This window comes from Electrophorus electricus, chromosome 25 (genome assembly GCF_041902795.1).
Source record: "Electrophorus electricus isolate QZ-2024a chromosome 25, ASM4190279v1, whole genome shotgun sequence".
Lineage (NCBI taxonomy): Eukaryota > Metazoa > Chordata > Actinopteri > Gymnotiformes > Gymnotidae > Electrophorus > Electrophorus electricus.
The window spans coordinates 1,120,001-1,137,500 of NC_137521.1; the positions used below are offsets into that span (position 1 = coordinate 1,120,001).

Here is a 17,500-nt window from a genome sequence, read left to right on the forward strand (position 1 = left end):
CCACCACATTCCAAGGGTGATCTTCTCTTGACCTTGTTCTAAAGAAGACTGTGTATCCTGAGCCTGGTGGAGAGGTCGTATATCTTACCCTGAGGTCCACTAAAGCCTACCCAGGATTCTTTGCTAAAGCCTGCAGAGGCCTCTACAGAGGCCCTGTATGCAAATCATTCTAAAACGACTCCTTTATGTTTTACGTTATTAATATATCTAATGTAATGTTAGGCCTCTTTTGCCTGTTAACACTCTTTTATTACCTCAACCACCTGCATAATACTATGTAGGTCCCCTTCATGCCACCATAACATCTCTGACCCATCAAGGCATGGACTCTATCAGACCTCTGAAGGTGTCCTGTGGCATCAGGCACCAAGACGTTAGCTGCAGATCTTTTAACAGTCCTGTAAAATGTGAGGCAGCGCCTCCAAAGATGCTCGACTGGATTGAGATAAAGGGCAGTTTGGAGGCCCATATGGAGGTCAACAACTTCAACTCTTTGTCATATTCTTCGTACAGTTACCGAACAGTTTTTGCAGTATGGCGCATTATCCTGAAAGAGGCCATTAGGCATTACCGTTGCCATGAAAGGGGACACTTGGTCTGGAACAATATTTAGTTATATGGTGTGTTAAAATAGCATCCACTCGAATGCCAGGACTCAAGGTTTCCCAGCAGAAAATTGCCCAGAGCATCACACTGCTTCCACCAACTTGTTTTCCCACAGTGCTCCCTGGTTCTAACTGTTCCCTAGCTAAGCAACACACACAGACTCAGCAATGTGAAAGAAAATGCAATTCATCAAACCAGGCTACCTGTTTCTATTGCTCTGGGGTGCAGTTCTGATGCCCAGTTGCCCATTGTAGGCGCTTTCATCAGTGGACAGGGGTCAGCATTGGCACTCTGACCAGTCTGTGACTATGCAGCTTCTTACACAGAAAGAGCAATGCATCATGTTTCCTGACACCTTTTTAGTGTAGTCTGCATTAACTTTTTCAGCAGTGTGTGCTACAGTTGCTCTTCAGTGGGCCTGGCCCAAACGGGCTTGCTTTTTCTTGGCCATGCATCAGTGAGCCTTGGGCGCCATGAAACGGTCCAACAGTTGTCTGTCCTTTGACCACTTTTGGTAGGTACTAACCACCCCACAAGACCTGTCATTTTGGAGACGATCTGACCCAGTCGTCTAGCCTTCACAGTTTGACCCTTGTCAAAGTTGCTCAGATCTTGACAACTTGACAGATCCTCACCCATTTTTCCTGCTTCCAGCACACGAACTTCAAGAACTGATTGTTCACTTGCTGCCTAATATATCCCACTGCTGGACAGGTGCCATTGTAATGAAATAATGAATGTTATTCATTCAGTGTTATTGAATGTTGTGGCTGATCAGTGTATATGCACAGTTTAACTTTATATTATACTGTTAACTTAATATTACTCGCACCCTAACTGTGTTGTCTCTGCCTTTAGAACAACGGTGTGTAGGTGATTGTCAGGAAGTCGTGAAGCTGGTGGTCCAGGCAATTCAGTTCTATGAGAAAAAACTTCGCGAGTTCTACGCACACCTCAGGTCTGTGAGTGACTGTTAACTATTACCATAACCTGTGCAAGCAACAGACAGGTAATGCCCTTTAGGATTTATCCCCCTGAATGAGCTCCTTTGTGCGTGTCCGTGTGTGTGTGCAGCAAGACAGTGGTTTGCAGGCAGAGGGTGATGGAGCTGCTGCCGCGGGTGGAGGGTGTGGTGAGCAGCATGGCTCAATGTGAGCAAGACCTGCTGCGTATGCAGGAGAAGAGACAAAAGGAGCTGTGGAACCTGCTCAAAGTGGCTTGTGTGAGTGTTCTACACAAACTTGTACATTTACACTATATTGACCTTAGACTTAGAAGGTATGCTCCAACTGGGTCTTGAGTCTCAATGTAACAGCAAGGGCTCAGGTGTTCATATAGCTAGCATGATGTTCGTTCCACCACGTGGGCGGCACTTGCGAGAAGGCTTAGGATAGTGTTCCTTGTCTTTTGAAGAGTGATGGTTCAAACTAAGCCACAGTTGTGGCACGAATGCTGCAACATGTGATGTGTGGTTTGAGCAGTGCTTTTAAGTAGGTCAGAGTTGGTCCATCTTTGGCTTTGTAGGCAAGTCTCAGGGTTTTATATCTGATGTGGCAAAGTACATGAAGCCAGTGAAGGGAATCCTGAAGTGGAGTGATGTTTTAAATTTTCCCACAAGTCATGCAGCTGTTCTCTGGATCGGGTGCAAGGGTCTAGTGGCAGGTAGAGGAAGACTCAGTGGTAATTTGCAGCTTTGAGATGACCGAACAAGCAACTCGGTGGCGTCCACAGAAAGTAAAGGCTGAATCCTGATGTACAACCTGCATGTCCAAGTCGTGCTGGCAGAATGAGCAGAGGATGACTGGTGGTTTTCCAAGACCACATCCCAGTTGCATGCATTTACAGACATTCTGATCAGATAGTTGTATAAGAAACATTAAAATCATTGCGAGGGCTGGTACATATATGTACCAATTCTGTCTTGCTGGTGTAACGTGGACGTGACCAGGGAGTGGGATGCCAACGCAAGTCTCCGTAACAAAGAAGGTGTTTATTGATGATACAAACAAAACTGAAACTAAAACACAAAAATTAACACAAAGACACACTAACACGCAACAGCGTAGAAACTAGCAACACCAGCCAATACTTTGCATGTAGCGTAACGTGTAATATACATAGGGTCAAACACTGACACCAGAACAATAGGGGTTTAAATACCTGTGCTAACAATGAACATAACTACAAACAGGTGTGACATGTACAATTAACATGGTAGGGGCATCACAATGGACACACACACACACACACGGGGAGGAGTCATGCTGTGACAGAACCCCCCCCGTCGGCACGACTCCGGGCGTGCCAGCCAATCGGGCCACAGTCTCCACTCCATCATCAAGCAGGGCCAGCGTGGACAGGACAAAGAGGAGGACAGCAGGGACCGAGACAACAACAGATACAGGGATGGGCACACTGACAGGAAGAGAAAGAGACACAAAGGGAGACAGAGGGACTGACATGACAACTGTGACAGGCAATGAAACAGAGACAGGAATAGGAACAGACCCCAGGGGAAGGGTAGGTGGAGGTCTCATAACTGGCCATAAGGGAATACTGGCCGACCCTCCCGTTGCTGGCTGGGGTGGGGTTGCCTGCTTGGGCGGCGAAGGCACCTCCGCCTTCCTGGCAGACGTGCCTGGGAGCATTTCCTGCTGTGGCTAGCCAGACGAGCCGCCCGCTATGGGCTCTGGTGCCATAGAGACCCTTGCTGTCTTGGTAGACTTGTGGGGACGCGTAGACTCTGGGCCAGTGCGTGCCGGATGACACCTGCACCTTCCTGGAGGCCTTACGAGGAAGTGAACGGGCTTTGGAGAGGCGTGCACCCTTCGTAGGCTTGGGCACAGGTGAGGCTTCCATCTCCATGCAGGAGTTCAGGGAATGGCCCGACTCCACATCCGAGAGAGCCTCTAGGGGAAGGTCCTCCGTGATTTGATGAGAAGCAACCGTGCACTGGGATCCCGCTTCCAAGCGTAAGGCGCAGCAGAACTCCTGCCCCTCAGTAATATAGCTCTGATCATCTTGGTCAGTGGAGGGCTGGTCGACCACCATTGTGTCCGACCCTGAATTCCCTGGATCCTCCATTAACCTCTCAGGATGCTCCTCCTCCTCTAAGTAAGGATGGAATGAGCCGATGTGAAGTACAGGCTCCACTTCCGGGCAGGGACACCACGAATCTTCTCGGATGACTGGCACTGCTATACAGGAGGGCTCGGGGGAGTACCGTCTCTCTTCTTTCCCTACTTTTTTAAAGGGATGGGGGAGTCGATTCCTTCCCTCTTAGGACTGTCGAGGAAGGTGCTAGCGGGAATCTCAGAGCCGTTATGAGAGGTTTTTAATGGGGTTTCACCCGTCTCCCCTTCTTGGAGAAGCATATCCGAGTCCTTATTGAGGCAGGTCAGCCTTGCATCCCCCATACTAGCCGTTTCCCTCCAGAGGTATGCGTCCATGATGTCGGCAAATGCGCGAGCTGCACGTCTTTCCCCCACGTGCCTGCTCACTATCCTCGCAGAGCAACATCAAATACTCCCCCGCTAGCAGACCTCGTACCGAATAGGAGTCTTGCTGCATCCCTTGGTGGTTGGTGTTTCTATAACGTGATGAGGGAGTAGGATGCCGAGGCAGGTCTCCGTAACAAAGAAGGTGTTTACTGACAATACAAACAAAATCAAAACCAAGACACAAAAATTAGCACAAAGACACACTAACACGCAACAGCATAGAAACTAGCAACACCAGCCAATACTTTGCATGTAGCGTAACGTGTAATATACATGGGGTCAAACGCCGACAACAGAACAATATACCTGTGCTAACAATGAACATAACTACGAACAGGTGTGACATGTACAATTAACATGGTAGGGGCATCACGATGGACACACACACATATGGGGAGGAGTCTAAGAGAGGGGGGCCATGCTGTGACAGCTGAATGACAGGCCATCATATCCATGATGTGAGGTCTGCTACACATGCCAAGACAAGAATGAAGATATTCGTATCTTGGGGAGAAAATTAATTCAGTGTCATCTGTTTTAGGATGATTTCCAGTATAGAGGAAAAACAGAAAAACAGTCTTCAAGCCAACCTGGAGTCCAAAGGGAGAATGAATTGTAAACAATACATTCAGTAGGTTTATAGAGGAAAAAAAAAGGTAGCTAGCTAAAATTAGCTGTAGAATCTCTTTTGGAGGAAAAAAAGCTGTTGTAGACACTTTAGTCACTTTCATTGGCTCTCCTGCTAGACTGTGCTTCAAACTTGAAACACTAAAGACTATAGTAACTTTGTTTTCTTAGGTTACTTAGAGGGAAGTGTTCCTGTAAATGTTCCTGTAAGATATGTGCAGGAGAGGACCTGCAACTGAGAGGAACAACAAGTGTTACATTACAGGTCCATACTATATGTGCACGTGCTTGTTTGTATGAAGCCTTCATCACTTATGGTTATTTGTGTGGCTTCCAGAGCAAGGTTCGGAGTCCTGTGAGTGGAAGTCCAGATGGAGGTCGGACCTCACCATCTTCTGCTCCTCCACCTCTGCAACACCGACCTCCACCTCCTAACAGCCTCCCTATTCTCCACCAAACGTGGGTACACATGTGTAAAGGTGGATATGGCTTCCAGTTGCTATGCATAGTAGAAGATGGATGAAGTTTTATATTTGTGATATTCCATATAAGTACTTAGTAGCCACTTTGTTAGGTACTACTCTCTACCTACTTTACAGTCAATTTTACATCACAGTCGACCAATTCTGGCACAACAGTCATACTCAGAATTTAGTTGATGCCACCTGATGTTAACGATCCACAATTGTGCCAGGGTTCTAGCAATTTATCATGGAAAGATGAGGCACACCAAATAAGTTTTCAGTCTTATCCATATTTGTATAAACAGAATTTCTGCAACATTGTTTTTACAGATTTATATTAACATCTAGCTAACATCTGCCTGTGGCCCAGACTGGGTCCCTGATAAAAGTAATGCTGATACTTAACACAGACTACACATCTCAACTGCAGTCATTTACCTGACTGCGGTAACAGAAATTCAGAAATGTAATTTAGGACTGACTCTTAGGAGTTAGGACTGCATATTGGGTGCAGATATAGCATAGGTATAAAGATGTCACTAACAGTATTTGTGTTGTAGTTATTTCTCCATCATTTGTTAAGCTCTAATGTGTTTTTATGCATGTGTAGGGAAGAGTCTTTCACAGTAATTGAAGAAAGCAAGACTTTTGAAAACCGGCTGCAGAGTCTAGTGCAGGAGACAATTAGGGAGGCAGAAACCAACATGCAGGTATTCTCACATACAAAGCACATTTATACACTCACACAAACATATTCATATTACATTCTTGTTTTTTATGTCTCACCTTGCCTGTCTTTGTGGATTTTGTTTCTGGTTTTCAGATGCTACAGGAATGGACGTGGCTCAGTGGGGGCCAGGATCTCTCCTGATATTACAACATGCCTTTAAGACCAAGACCATATTTGAATGTGTTCCATATTCATTAACTGTGGATCTCTCTTGCCTCCCAGTGGAAAAAACTGACTCACTGCAGGCAGCATTGGAATAGTTCTGTCCCCCTTTATACTGTATTTGGTAAAAGTGAATTTCTATAAATGTGAATATTCTACAATCATGGATACTGGATTAATGTATTGAATTTGCACATGGGAATGTTGAATTTGCACATGGGAAAAACCTGCACATGGGAAAAACAATTCATTATAGTTTTTTATATCTAAGTTCACTTTTAATCATTTCAAACTGTCAAATTCAAAGGTTTGTCATGGATACACTTCATTTAAATATGAACCAGAAGACATTTAATTGATTGAATATTCCTCTTTATTGGTTTCCACAGCATAGGTTTCAGTGTCTTAATCTCGTCAGCACAGTCAGAATAAAACAGGTATGAGTTTTTAAAGAAGACGAGACAACGAACCCTTTGTTGTCATCTCCTCCCAAAACAGACATCCAAAATAAAGGAATAAATATTCTAGATTTGGATGAAAATGATAGAAACAAAACAACTTGTATGAACATGAGTGGAAAAGGATATCCTGTTTGCAGAGGGTTCTGTTCCCACTCCCAAAGTCCCACTGAAAGCATGATCCTTAAATGGTCTACACAAGACAAGATGGAAATGACATTCACACCAGAAGTGTCCTTTGATATTACCTAACAGTAAATGTCTTGTGATCACACTTTTGTTTTGAAACATTGAAAAACCAAACTGCAGGTTTAATTCCACAGATCGGAAAACTGTGAAAAGCAGTAAGTCATCTGAATGATGGCTTCCAGTTTTAACACAGAGTAATACAGGCAACACATAAGCCCTGCACAGCTACATCTAGCACAGTGGGGACAGAAAAATGCAGACAGTGCAATTTGAAAAAAGAACCTTTAACCCAAAAAGGAATAACCAGAAAAAATTAAAAAGGTTGATTAAAAAAGATGTTTGACCATTACAGAACTAAAAGGTTGCAAAACAAATTTGTAAATGATTGGTTGTGGGAGCAATTGGGACTGTGTATTTTTCCAGGTGTTTGGGGGGTGGGGGTCATGTGGTCAGTTTCTCACTTTCTATCTGTACCTTCCAACTTCTCTCTTTATCTTTACACCTCCACCTCGAATCCCATGCCCACTTTGTGCCCGCCAGCATGAAAATTCTTTGCATCAACCAGAGCAGAGAGTGTGAGCTTCACACCTAGGGAAATGGAGAACCAAGGCACAAAACATGGTGAACTGACATCAGCACACACATACACACACACACACACACACACACACACACTAAACAGTAGCTGGTTACCTGGCCGCAGAGCTTGTGTGTATCCCACTCCAACCAGACTAGCATTGTTTACTTTGGCCTGAAAATAATAGCACATATTCAGTTATCACACATCTTTCCACAATGGTTTTAACGTAGCATACTGGTTGACAGCATTATTGTTGGTACTATTGAAATATGCAGGCAGAGTGGAGTGGTGTAGTTGTTCATGGTCTTGAGGGATCTAACGGCAACTTAGTAATGTAAAATACTTTAGAACAAATAAATGCCGTTTTAGGGAAAGCAATAGAGTTTTTAGACTTACAGAGATGGACATATCCTTGTCTAACTGGTATTTAGCAGCAATGCCGAAGCGTGTATTGTTACTGCCTGCTGTCCAAGCCAGATTCACTGCTGTCTCCAAATGATCATTCACCTTCTGGTATATAGAACCACCAAACTCTGTACCATCATTACTGTAAAACAGAAGACACAACTTATCATTGCATTCATTAGGTTTTTGTATTTATAGCATGTAATTTGGATTTTGGCAAAACTGAAAATGCATTCTTGTAGTTCAGGGTTTGGTTTCCTCACACATTGGTATGCAGCTGAAAGTCTCCAGCTTTGTAGCCTAGGGCGAAGTTGTTTTGGGCCAGTTTGGACTTCGCAGTGTCAAAGGCCATCTGGTAGCCGGCCAGCCAGCCCTCATAGCCCAGCACTGCTGCAGCATACACTGTGGGCCCAGCGAGGTCAAAATCGAGATCACAACCCACGTTCATATAGTCACGCTTATAGCCTGTCTTCAGCTTAGCACTCTTCTTTCTAGAGAGAGAGAGAGTGTTGTGAGAAGGGTGATGTTAAGGAATGAGCGTTTGTATTACTATTTCAAAATCTAAGCAAACATTTGTTGTGAACAAATCTTTAATTCAAGACATTCATTTTAGTTGGATAGAACAGACAGATCAAGTAGATGAGCGATAGGACAGCCTGCAGTCCCTTGTTACAGTTTGGGGGAGTGGACATTACTTCTGGACATTACTTCTGAAGAGTACAGGCCCACTCACCCAGTGTTGGGGACAAAGGAGGTATCCAGAGCCAGCTTCAGCCCTTTGGCCAGCTAGGCAGAGAGAAGAAGTCATAAACTCCGCATAAATGCATAGAACACAATACTACAGATGGGTTGTAAAGGTTTTGTTGTAGAAGATGTTATTCACCTGATCCTCCATGGTGACCTCAGTGGTCAGAGTATTGTCAGTGTTCCATTTCTGGTTGAAAGTCAGGCCTAGCTCCTGCACCTTGTACTTGGTCTCCATCTTACCAGATGCTTTCCCAGTGTCCGTGTTACTGGAGCCACCCGTTGAGAACTCCTGGGTGGGGTGGGGGGTGGGGGGTAAAGGCAGAGAGGGGAAGTGTGTTATTGGATCAAGGACAGGCAATGAGGAGAATAAAGGAAAGTAGGCAGACATGAAGAGAGACAATACCAAAAGAATAAAGGAAAGGAAATGTAAGGAGGAGCAAAGAGACAATCAACATTTTACACAAAGCATGAATAAGTCTAGCACGGTCTCTTAGAGTCAGTCAGAGATACAGATTACAGGAGTGTAGGTATGTCTTTTGAGCTGAAAGGAATGCCAGAACCGCAGTGGCCACTAAGTTGCACAATCCATCAATGGACAACTTTAAAGTAGCACTGCTACAGTTTTGGTCATAGAAACACCCTTTTAAAAATAACCTACAGCTGGAGGAAGGGGAACTCAGGGCTATGAGGAGAAATCTTCTGAAAGCAGCACACACATCCTCTAGTAAAAACACGCATTCCTTCTCACACTGCATCACTTGAACAAAAAAAATACCAGTAGACACACTCTTACCATCTGACAGCGAAGTTCCAAAAAGAAGTAAGCAAGAATGCAGAGGAAATAAAGTGACAGTTAGAGTAGAAAGCTGGGCATAAAGACCAATTTGACCAGATTCACATTTACACATGACATTCAGTGATTGAAAAATAAGAATGTAGTGAACCAGATATGCAGAGGGAAGACAGGTAGGACCATAAGTAGATATGAAATGTAGTGGAGTCAGACTAAGCCATGTATTCTCACACACAAACACACCCTTCTTGCTTAGGCCTCAAGGCTAACTGCTATAAGTCACTCAAATGATCTTGAAAGAACGCCTGCTATATTTGAAACAGGATTGGATAAACAGAAAGCACTCCAAAGTAGTCGAGCAGCTAATAAGCCAATTCTTGTCCTCCTAAATCTCATGAGAACAAACATGGAACTGGAAGAGTGCAGAAGAGAGTGCAGGACTCACAACTCCACTCTGGGACTTGGTCTTGAGGTCCAGTTTAACAGCTCCGAAGCCTAGAGAACAGATGAACGAAAGTGTACAGGGGTTGCGAGGGGCCTCAGGAACACAGGAGAAGAGGCAGTGGTGGTGTCATCAACGCTAGTGCCTTTCTCCTTACATACCAGCCCATCCGTCTCTCAGCCTACACAATTAACATTTCTCCCACTGAGAAAACTGTCACTTCACCAGCAACATGCATGTATAAACCTAGGTTTCACATCCTAGAACCTGAGAAGCACTTTGCTTACACAGCTGATGAAAGACCTCTGTCCAGAAGGTCCTGCTTCTCTGGAAACCTTGTATACTTCACTACAATTTTCATGACCTCTACATCTTTAACTAAAGTACACTGCAATTACTCCCTGGAATCTTCTTCAAATATAAATATATGTATATATGTGTGTGTGTGTGTGTGTGTGTGTGTGTGTGTGTGTGTGTGTGTGTGTGTGTGTGTGTGTGTGTGTGTGTGCGAGCACATGCGTGTGTATGTTTAAGAAGTTACAAAACAAAGGGATATCTAAGACATGCTGGCCAAATTAACTTACAAAGGCATCTCACGTCTGTGTTTTGTTTTGCTGTTTTTGTGTGTGTGTGCGGTCACTCACCATAGCCCTTGGAGAAGATGTCTTTGGCAGCTTTGCCAAGGTCAGAGTATGCAGGAGGGACAGCCATGCTATCTGGAGAGAGAGAGAGACAGAGAGAGAACATACTGTTATATCTCGGAAATCAGAGTCCAACACTATATGCACCAAATCTGAATAGCTGTGGTTTGCCAAAACTGCACCACCAACTTCGGTACAACTACAGCCCAATATATTTCACATGGATTTGTTCACTGCTCTGTTAAATCTACAGGTTCACTCTACAGGGAAGAAGTGGCCTGAAAGGGTAGTTCTGACTTCTGCCCTGTCAGCCAACACTCAGCAGCGCATCATCTTTGCAATGAACTCTTGCTTTTGTTTCTTTCATTTCACTGTTTCACTGGAGGACTTGTAAATATTACCTATTGGTGTGCACATGTTGGCCATTGTACTATATTCATGCACATGAGGCCTCTTCACACTAACGACAGATGTGGATCACTGACACACGTGTAACTGCACAGTAAAGGCAGAAAGATTAGATATGAACAATAGCAAAACACTACACTGAACCTTAGAGCTTGTAACGTGATCATAGCCTTAGGGATCGATGGGATTTCCAATCAAATAGAAGAAATCAACTTTAAAGCAGAGGTGCCCAAGCATGCTGGAGTGAAACTGATAATCTGACTCATGAACCTCGAAAAAGAAATAAAAAGTCAATGTGAAAATTTCTGTGGTCATTTCAGTTGGGCCACTGCGATCAAACAAAGAAACTTCTGGCCATATTCTGGTTCCTAGAACAAAGGCCCAATCAAGGGCTTTAAGCTTGCCATCTGCATCATCAAAGGCCAGAACATGTGATGAGAAAAAATGGCAGCATGGATCCAGGTTTAGGCAGCATATGTGTTATTAACATATACCATGCCTCCGCTGAACACACCGCAGCTGCTGTAATGACAGGGCTGCTCAGTGAGCTCAGGCCTGTCAACAAGCCAACAGGCAACACATTCAGGGTGCTACTTTGCTAATGCTAACATCAAAACTGCTGAGGTTAGTTTCATACGGTGCACATACATGTACTGAGAGCTTTAGCGCAATTACATCCCAGCGACAAATTTTTAATCTGACTAAACTTGTGATATTTAGAAATATCTAGAAATATTCTCATTATTTTTCTTAATTTTCCTCCATCATCTTCTAGCTGCCCTCCACTGGCCCCAACACTGACCCCGCTCCAACCCACAACTCACCACACCCCTCTGGTATACAGTGATCACAGCAGGACTTGTTCTTCATCTGTGCCTCTTTTCCTTTCACTTTCTTCTTGTTTTATTCTGTCGATCTTTAAAGTCTCTTTCACTCCTTTCTCAAGTATCACTCTTTAGTGGAGATTGTATTCAGAGTGGAGAAACACACACAATTAGCCATAAACATATGTTCTATTATATAGTAATAAGGTTCTGAGTCAGTCTGTTTAAACTGACCTTACCTCAGTTAAACTTTGTCTTGAACGCACACTGCTTGGGTAAATCTCTGTCGATGCAGGATCTGTTTCGAAGGACCATAACAGGTATCGTGTCATTTGATTGGTCTCATGTCAGGTATCATGTCATAATGACTGGTGTCTTCAGAAACATGGCACCTTTGAGTACCAGCCTCTTCCCCTGCTTGCTTCAATATTGTGACCTGGCTCAGTGGTGTGGATTGTGACACTGTCTAGAATGAAATATCAAATCCCAGGAAGCAGTGTGCATAATCTTCTGCTTCTCCCCCGAAAAAAATCCCCATGGCAACCCTGCCCTGACATCTGCTGACAGGCAGGAGGGCTGATCGCATGGCCGAGCTGCTGAGACAGCAGCCTTTCAGCCTTGTCTCACACATATATACAGAGAGCACAACCCCACACCCCAAGTTCTATAAATAGTTAGAGACAAAACTGACACCACTCACCCATTTGACAGGAGAAAGATTACGAAACAGGAAATGCTCTCCTGAAACCTGCACTAACCCCTCCATTCATGAAACAGTCCTTTCATGGAACAGCCCCTTCATAATGTACCCCAAGCAACTTGATTCAACTAGTGGTATCTAACCCTTTACTACCCCTCCGCGTTACTGACCCTTCCATGCTACAGAGCAACTAACCAGAGCTATTAAGGAGCGAAAGAGAGAACGCGAGACCAAGAGCACGCGAAAGAAAAACAATTAGCAAGAATGGCAGAAAAAATTTGCAAAATATCAGTGTCAGAAACCGCTGAACTGAGGAGGGTAATATTTCTGTGAATGACAAGTGTGGACTGTGTCTATAGCAGTGTTTTGTGCTGGGCGTCCTGCACATGTGCACGTCTGTTTAGCGTAGTTTTTCTCTAGTACCTCTATCAGCTTGTCTGAACAGGCATGTGAGAGGGCAAGATAAGGTCAAAGTTCTGCCAAGTTGAACAGGCGCAAAACATTAATATTCACCATTACAGACTCACAGACTACACAAGCATGCATACATTTCTACAGACCTTATCAATCACAAACACAGCTCCATCCTGCAGCCTCTATCTAAGTATTCTTCTAGATGTGGCTGTCAATACATGATGATTAGACTGGCCACTTACGTTAAAATACGGTTGGCTCTATGCACATAGGGAGGGACAGGAGAACAATTTTGATTTAGTTTTGAAACAAAGCAAAAGTTGTCAGCATTATAAACTGTACGTAGTGCGCAAAGACAGCTACAAATTTTGCCTGCTTTATAGAAAAACAGAATGGAAGAAAAACTTATCAGAAAGAGTCTGAAATACCTCGTGACCACTGTGTTACACGAGGGATAAAGGGAAAAAGTAATACGGTGTATAAAATATCTGTAGGCTAACTGACTTTGGCTTCGTGTCCTAAATTGCTATTTCAGTTCTAGTTTTGCTTTCGATATCATTGCTTTCGAAATAATTTCAGACGTTAGATTAGATTTCCAACATTTCTACATTTTTCACTCCAGAAACAATGCAACAAAGAACTTCACTGCGCATGACTATGAACGCACAAATAATGTCTGCTCAGTGAACAGGTTTTTATGGATGCTTTATTTTTCAATTCACTATAAGCATCACCTGGCATCTTCAGAAGCTGTGGGAGAGTTATTATTGTCTCTGCTAGGTTACATGCGCACAAATGCCTAAATCGGAGATTATTTCATTGGTCTCCGTTACATCTGAGTCTTTGCCGTGCGTCAGAAAACGGTGCCTATATATTTTCTGATAATTCAAATACATTTTACGCACCCTTAAGACTTGTGGAAACAGTCAAAAATGTACTGGGGTTATCACTCAATTTGAGATTTAGACTGTAGTTAGTTGCAAAACAGTTTCTTATTCGGATGACCAAGCTTCGCTGCATAGGCCTATATAATAACCTACTGCTTAAACAGTAATAATATCTCAAAAGCCAAGCAAGCCAACTAGCCGGCGACAGTCCACTGGACATATGCGCCTCTTGTATAATAGTTATTTATAAGAGTCCTTAAATAAACCGATTAATTGAACATGTACAATTGAAGTTTCAAGGAGAGCGTTGGTGCGCCGCGGCCCGTGCAATGCCGTTAGGGTGTCTTTCTACACGGCTTGGACGTCTCGGATTTAGACGCCTGCACATTAAATCGCATCACAAATTTAACAAGCATGCTTTACCCTCATACTTGACAACTGCCTAAAGTGACATTCGGGCAAATGCATCATGCGTTGGACCATACCGTTTACTCCGGTGCGATGTGCTGGCTGCGCTGCGGGTGTGAATGGTAGCTCGCGTAAGAGGGCACGCTGAAGGAGAAACTAGCAGAGGAGGAACAGTAGACACTGCGCATGCGCAATGCATATCGCTTTCCCTTTCTTCGTTTCTCTGATTTGTGTGTAAACGACGTTGCACAAAAGAGTTTTTTTTTTTTTTTTTTTTTTTGGTTGACAGCGTTCGCCTTTGTAAATATTTTAAAAGTACATCTATGGGTAATTTAACATTTAAACCAGGCGAACATAAAAAAAAATAGACAGATGTATAAAAGCATAAAGCATAATAGCATAGGCTAGGCTATTATTATTTACTGCCTCATTTCAACATATTGAATAAATTATCGTGGAAAAAACTTTCCTTTTAAAATGTTATATTATATTATATTATATTTTATAATTTATATTAAATTTTATATGTCATATATATATATATATATATATATATATATATGCGCTCTCTCGTTCTCTCTCTCTCTCTAACTTATTGTACTCTCTTTTACTGTATTGAATTGTGCATTATTCTATAGGCTGCTAAATTTATTTTGGGATCAGCAGAGTATCTATCTTGCTATCTATCGAATTTTGAATATGTCTACATCTCTTACTACAGTACACTGCAGTTCCTTTTCAACATGAAATAATCCAAATCTATGTAGAGGTTTTACAGTGCGCCCCTCTAAAACGTCTTATGATTTAAGTACGTCACCAAGGCATAGCAGGTGCACAAATTATATTTACCAAGAATATCAAGTAATGTTTTCACCATCCGATGAAATACCGAGTGATAACTTACACTCAAGTAGCCTGCTATCGCCTAAATATTCCGAGATAATAATATAGATAGATAGATAGATAGATAGATAGATAGATAGATAGATAGATAGATAGATAGATAGATAGATAGATAGATAGATAGATAGATTGATTGATTGATTGATTGATTGATTGATTGATTGATTCACTGATTCGTTGTGAGACAGTCACTATCACTAGCTGGTCCAAACCTCGCCATTGCCACTGTGTCTTTAAGCCGTTGCCATGGAGAAGTGTTCGGCTTGTGTGTCATAAATATAGACGTCTACAACGGCTAGCTAGCTAAAGAGCAGATTTTTAACTGCATTCAGTACACATTTATGCAAAAGGTAAAACATGTTCCATCTACATTAACCTATTTGTAAATGCCTTTTTGACCGTTGGTTGCGGACTGTGGTAGGAATCTCAAAGGTAGACATCAACTCCAGTGTACTGCGACGGATTCAGTTATTCTAGCTAGATGGTTCATTAGATAGCGACAGCTATTCTGCTAAAGCTCGCTATCTAGCTATCTTGCTAGGTATGTGGGCTATCATATCTAAAGCATAAAGTGCTTAAGAAGCTTACACTCAAAGAAAAGTGAAGACGGTAAATTATTTGTCTTATTGACCGGTAAAATATAGTCTTTAAAATAGTTGCGGCATTCTCGAGTAAAGTTAGATGGCTACCGCTATCTAGCGAACTGTACAAATTTTTCGCCACAACAATTCACGTGTCCCATTGAATATCGGTGACGTTACTGAATGTTCGAGCTCATAGTAAATCTGTCCCCCGAGCAGAGCAGGAGTCGATAGATTGATTGATTATAAATTACAAGAAACTTTATTTTTAACGTCACAATTTATTGAGCAGAGGAAACAAATACAAGCGGCAATTTTAAACCTAACAGGTCAAGCCAATCGTTTGGTTAACATATATAGGTAGTTCAAAGAATTCTTTATGTAGTTTCACTATGTAGTATCACTAATTCACTGCATTTTCACATCCTTATACAGCACCATCATGTGTGAGGGACCTTCTGTATTATCTGGGCCTATTCCACCAGACCCCTCACTTTTCCCTGAATACTACAAACGACCAGTCTCTGGTAAGGACTTGCAACTAATTAGATTAGCTGCTTAACAATATAAAACTTAATAATTTGCATAGTACTTTATACTGTTGTAAGGTTGTGGTAGTTTACTTTCTGTGCATTATTTATTTATTATCTTATCTTTTATGTCCTGTGTCTCCTTTATTAAGCCCGAGGTCGTCTGGAAGGGAATTCTTGGGGTGAATCTTTAGCCCTGCTGAATGGGCCTTTAGCTCCAGATCCTGCTTTGTACCCAGGGTGTTACAGTGCCCGCGTGCCTCACCTGCCCCGTGTTGGCCCCAATGCTACACACATCCTAGAAAGAAACCAGAAAGGAGAGGTGGGAGCCCTTCTTAAACTGGAGGGCATCTCCCTGACCCCCAGCACCCCTAAACACAGTAAGGCTACAACAGTCCTTTTATTTCCATCTGGAGCAGATGTGTAGCATAAATAAATAGCCACATATAATTAATTGATTTGTTCTTCTGTTCAGTTATCCTATGTTGCTGCTTTCTCAATTGCTCTCCTCCTCAGCACCTGCAAAGCGCGATTATGGCAAAGAGAATGTGCGCAGGCTGCGAGAGATCCAAAGACGCTTCCGTGAGCAGGAGGCACAGAAGGAGCATGCAAAGCCAGTACCTGTTAAAGCTCTTTGGACTTCGCCCAAATACCAGGACATCTCGTCTAGGGTCATGGCCCAGTTACAAGTTAGCATTTTAGAACTTTACCTTTAATTTGTAACATTGCTACATTATTAAGTGTAATGCATTTTCAAATTTTTGATAGGACAAGATTGCTAATTTTCATAAATGTATTTATAAATTATATTTGATTATTATCCCAGGAAGGCAACAAAATGTGCTTATTTGTGTGATCATGTACTTCATCTGTCCTCTTGTCCCACGTAACCTAGGAGAAAAGCCCACCAAAGAGGCCAGAGTGCCAGAACTTTCTAAGGGCCCACTCACTCTGTGGTACCGGCAGTCGACCTCAGCCTTGTTGGGCACGTTCAACTCCAGCTCTGTCCTCAGCAGCCAGCCCAAAACCTGACGCAACAGATTCAGAGGTGTCACACTCCTACTGTCCCTCATTCAAACACAAAGCCATCATAAAATGCATTTGCTGTAAATAGCTGATGGAAACTGAATTACCTGCACTAGTTTTTCTTGGAATGCCTTTTTTTGTTGTTTTCTATTCTGTGTAGTGGTATTGCAAGTTGAACTTGTGACCACGCTGTGAATAATATGTAGCTGTACTGTGATCTATGCTTGTGTAGTTCCAGGTCAAAGGCCACATGGTGGATTTTGTGAGACATAATGCACGTGCTGCTGGAAAAACTGTAATAAGACGCTCCCAGTCCATGCAGAACCTGCGTGACAAACAGCCACCAAGCAGTGTCAAAGGCCGTGTGCCACAGTAGTGAGTGATTGTCAGTCTTTTACATGGGGCAATATTAAACATGCATTTTGACTAGTGTCCACCTTGATTTAATCCACATCTGCATTAAGGACTATTATTC

General features: G+C 42.8%; 3 protein-coding genes across 8 annotated transcripts in view; 2 read left to right on the forward strand and 1 right to left on the reverse strand.

Annotated features, from left to right (window-relative positions):
- ikbkb (inhibitor of nuclear factor kappa B kinase subunit beta) overlaps nucleotides 1-6,257 on the forward strand; it is a 20,993-nt gene extending 14,736 nt beyond the window's left edge. Inside the window, exons 18-22 of the mRNA XM_081707419.1 lie at nucleotides 1,465-1,564; nucleotides 1,681-1,828; nucleotides 5,071-5,192; nucleotides 5,808-5,907; nucleotides 6,021-6,257. Coding sequence (XP_081563545.1) covers nucleotides 1,465-1,564; nucleotides 1,681-1,828; nucleotides 5,071-5,192; nucleotides 5,808-5,907; nucleotides 6,021-6,068 — 518 coding nt within the window. The 3' untranslated portion in view covers nucleotides 6,069-6,257. The remainder of the gene's footprint in view (nucleotides 1-1,464; nucleotides 1,565-1,680; nucleotides 1,829-5,070; nucleotides 5,193-5,807; nucleotides 5,908-6,020) is intronic.
- A 182-nt stretch (nucleotides 6,258-6,439) lies between these two features.
- vdac3 (voltage-dependent anion channel 3) lies at nucleotides 6,440-14,169 on the reverse strand. 5 transcript variants are annotated; one of them, XM_081707420.1, is made up of 12 exons: nucleotides 14,063-14,169; nucleotides 11,816-11,874; nucleotides 11,577-11,705; nucleotides 10,348-10,419; nucleotides 9,707-9,756; nucleotides 8,605-8,757; nucleotides 8,455-8,507; nucleotides 7,985-8,212; nucleotides 7,713-7,863; nucleotides 7,430-7,487; nucleotides 7,211-7,324; nucleotides 6,440-6,740 (listed from the first exon to the last, which is right to left on the reverse strand). In XM_081707420.1, the coding sequence occupies exons 3-11, from the start codon at nucleotides 11,620-11,622 to the stop codon at nucleotides 7,233-7,235; spliced, it is 903 nt and encodes a 300-aa protein (XP_081563546.1). In that variant the 5' UTR covers nucleotides 11,623-11,705; nucleotides 11,816-11,874; nucleotides 14,063-14,169; the 3' UTR covers nucleotides 6,440-6,740; nucleotides 7,211-7,232. The 5 variants fall into 5 exon arrangements, with proteins under 5 accessions (XP_081563546.1, XP_026877941.2, XP_081563547.1 ...); XM_027022140.3 differs by having other exon boundaries at nucleotides 6,440-7,324; XM_081707421.1 differs by lacking the exon at nucleotides 11,577-11,705 and having other exon boundaries at nucleotides 6,440-7,324.
- A 953-nt stretch (nucleotides 14,170-15,122) lies between these two features.
- Nucleotides 15,123-17,500, forward strand: part of enkd1 (enkurin domain containing 1) — a 3,607-nt gene continuing 1,229 nt past the window's right edge. Inside the window, exons 1-6 of one of the 2 annotated variants that reach the window (XM_027022170.3) lie at nucleotides 15,123-15,238; nucleotides 15,905-15,996; nucleotides 16,152-16,379; nucleotides 16,516-16,688; nucleotides 16,895-17,047; nucleotides 17,258-17,400. In XM_027022170.3, the coding sequence (XP_026877971.1) occupies nucleotides 15,912-15,996; nucleotides 16,152-16,379; nucleotides 16,516-16,688; nucleotides 16,895-17,047; nucleotides 17,258-17,400 (782 nt within the window). In that variant the 5' untranslated portion in view covers nucleotides 15,123-15,238; nucleotides 15,905-15,911. Of the gene's footprint in view, nucleotides 15,239-15,294; nucleotides 15,498-15,904; nucleotides 15,997-16,151; nucleotides 16,380-16,515; nucleotides 16,689-16,894; nucleotides 17,048-17,257; nucleotides 17,401-17,500 lie in introns of those variants that run through there. The other variant, XM_027022171.3, reaches the window with a different exon arrangement.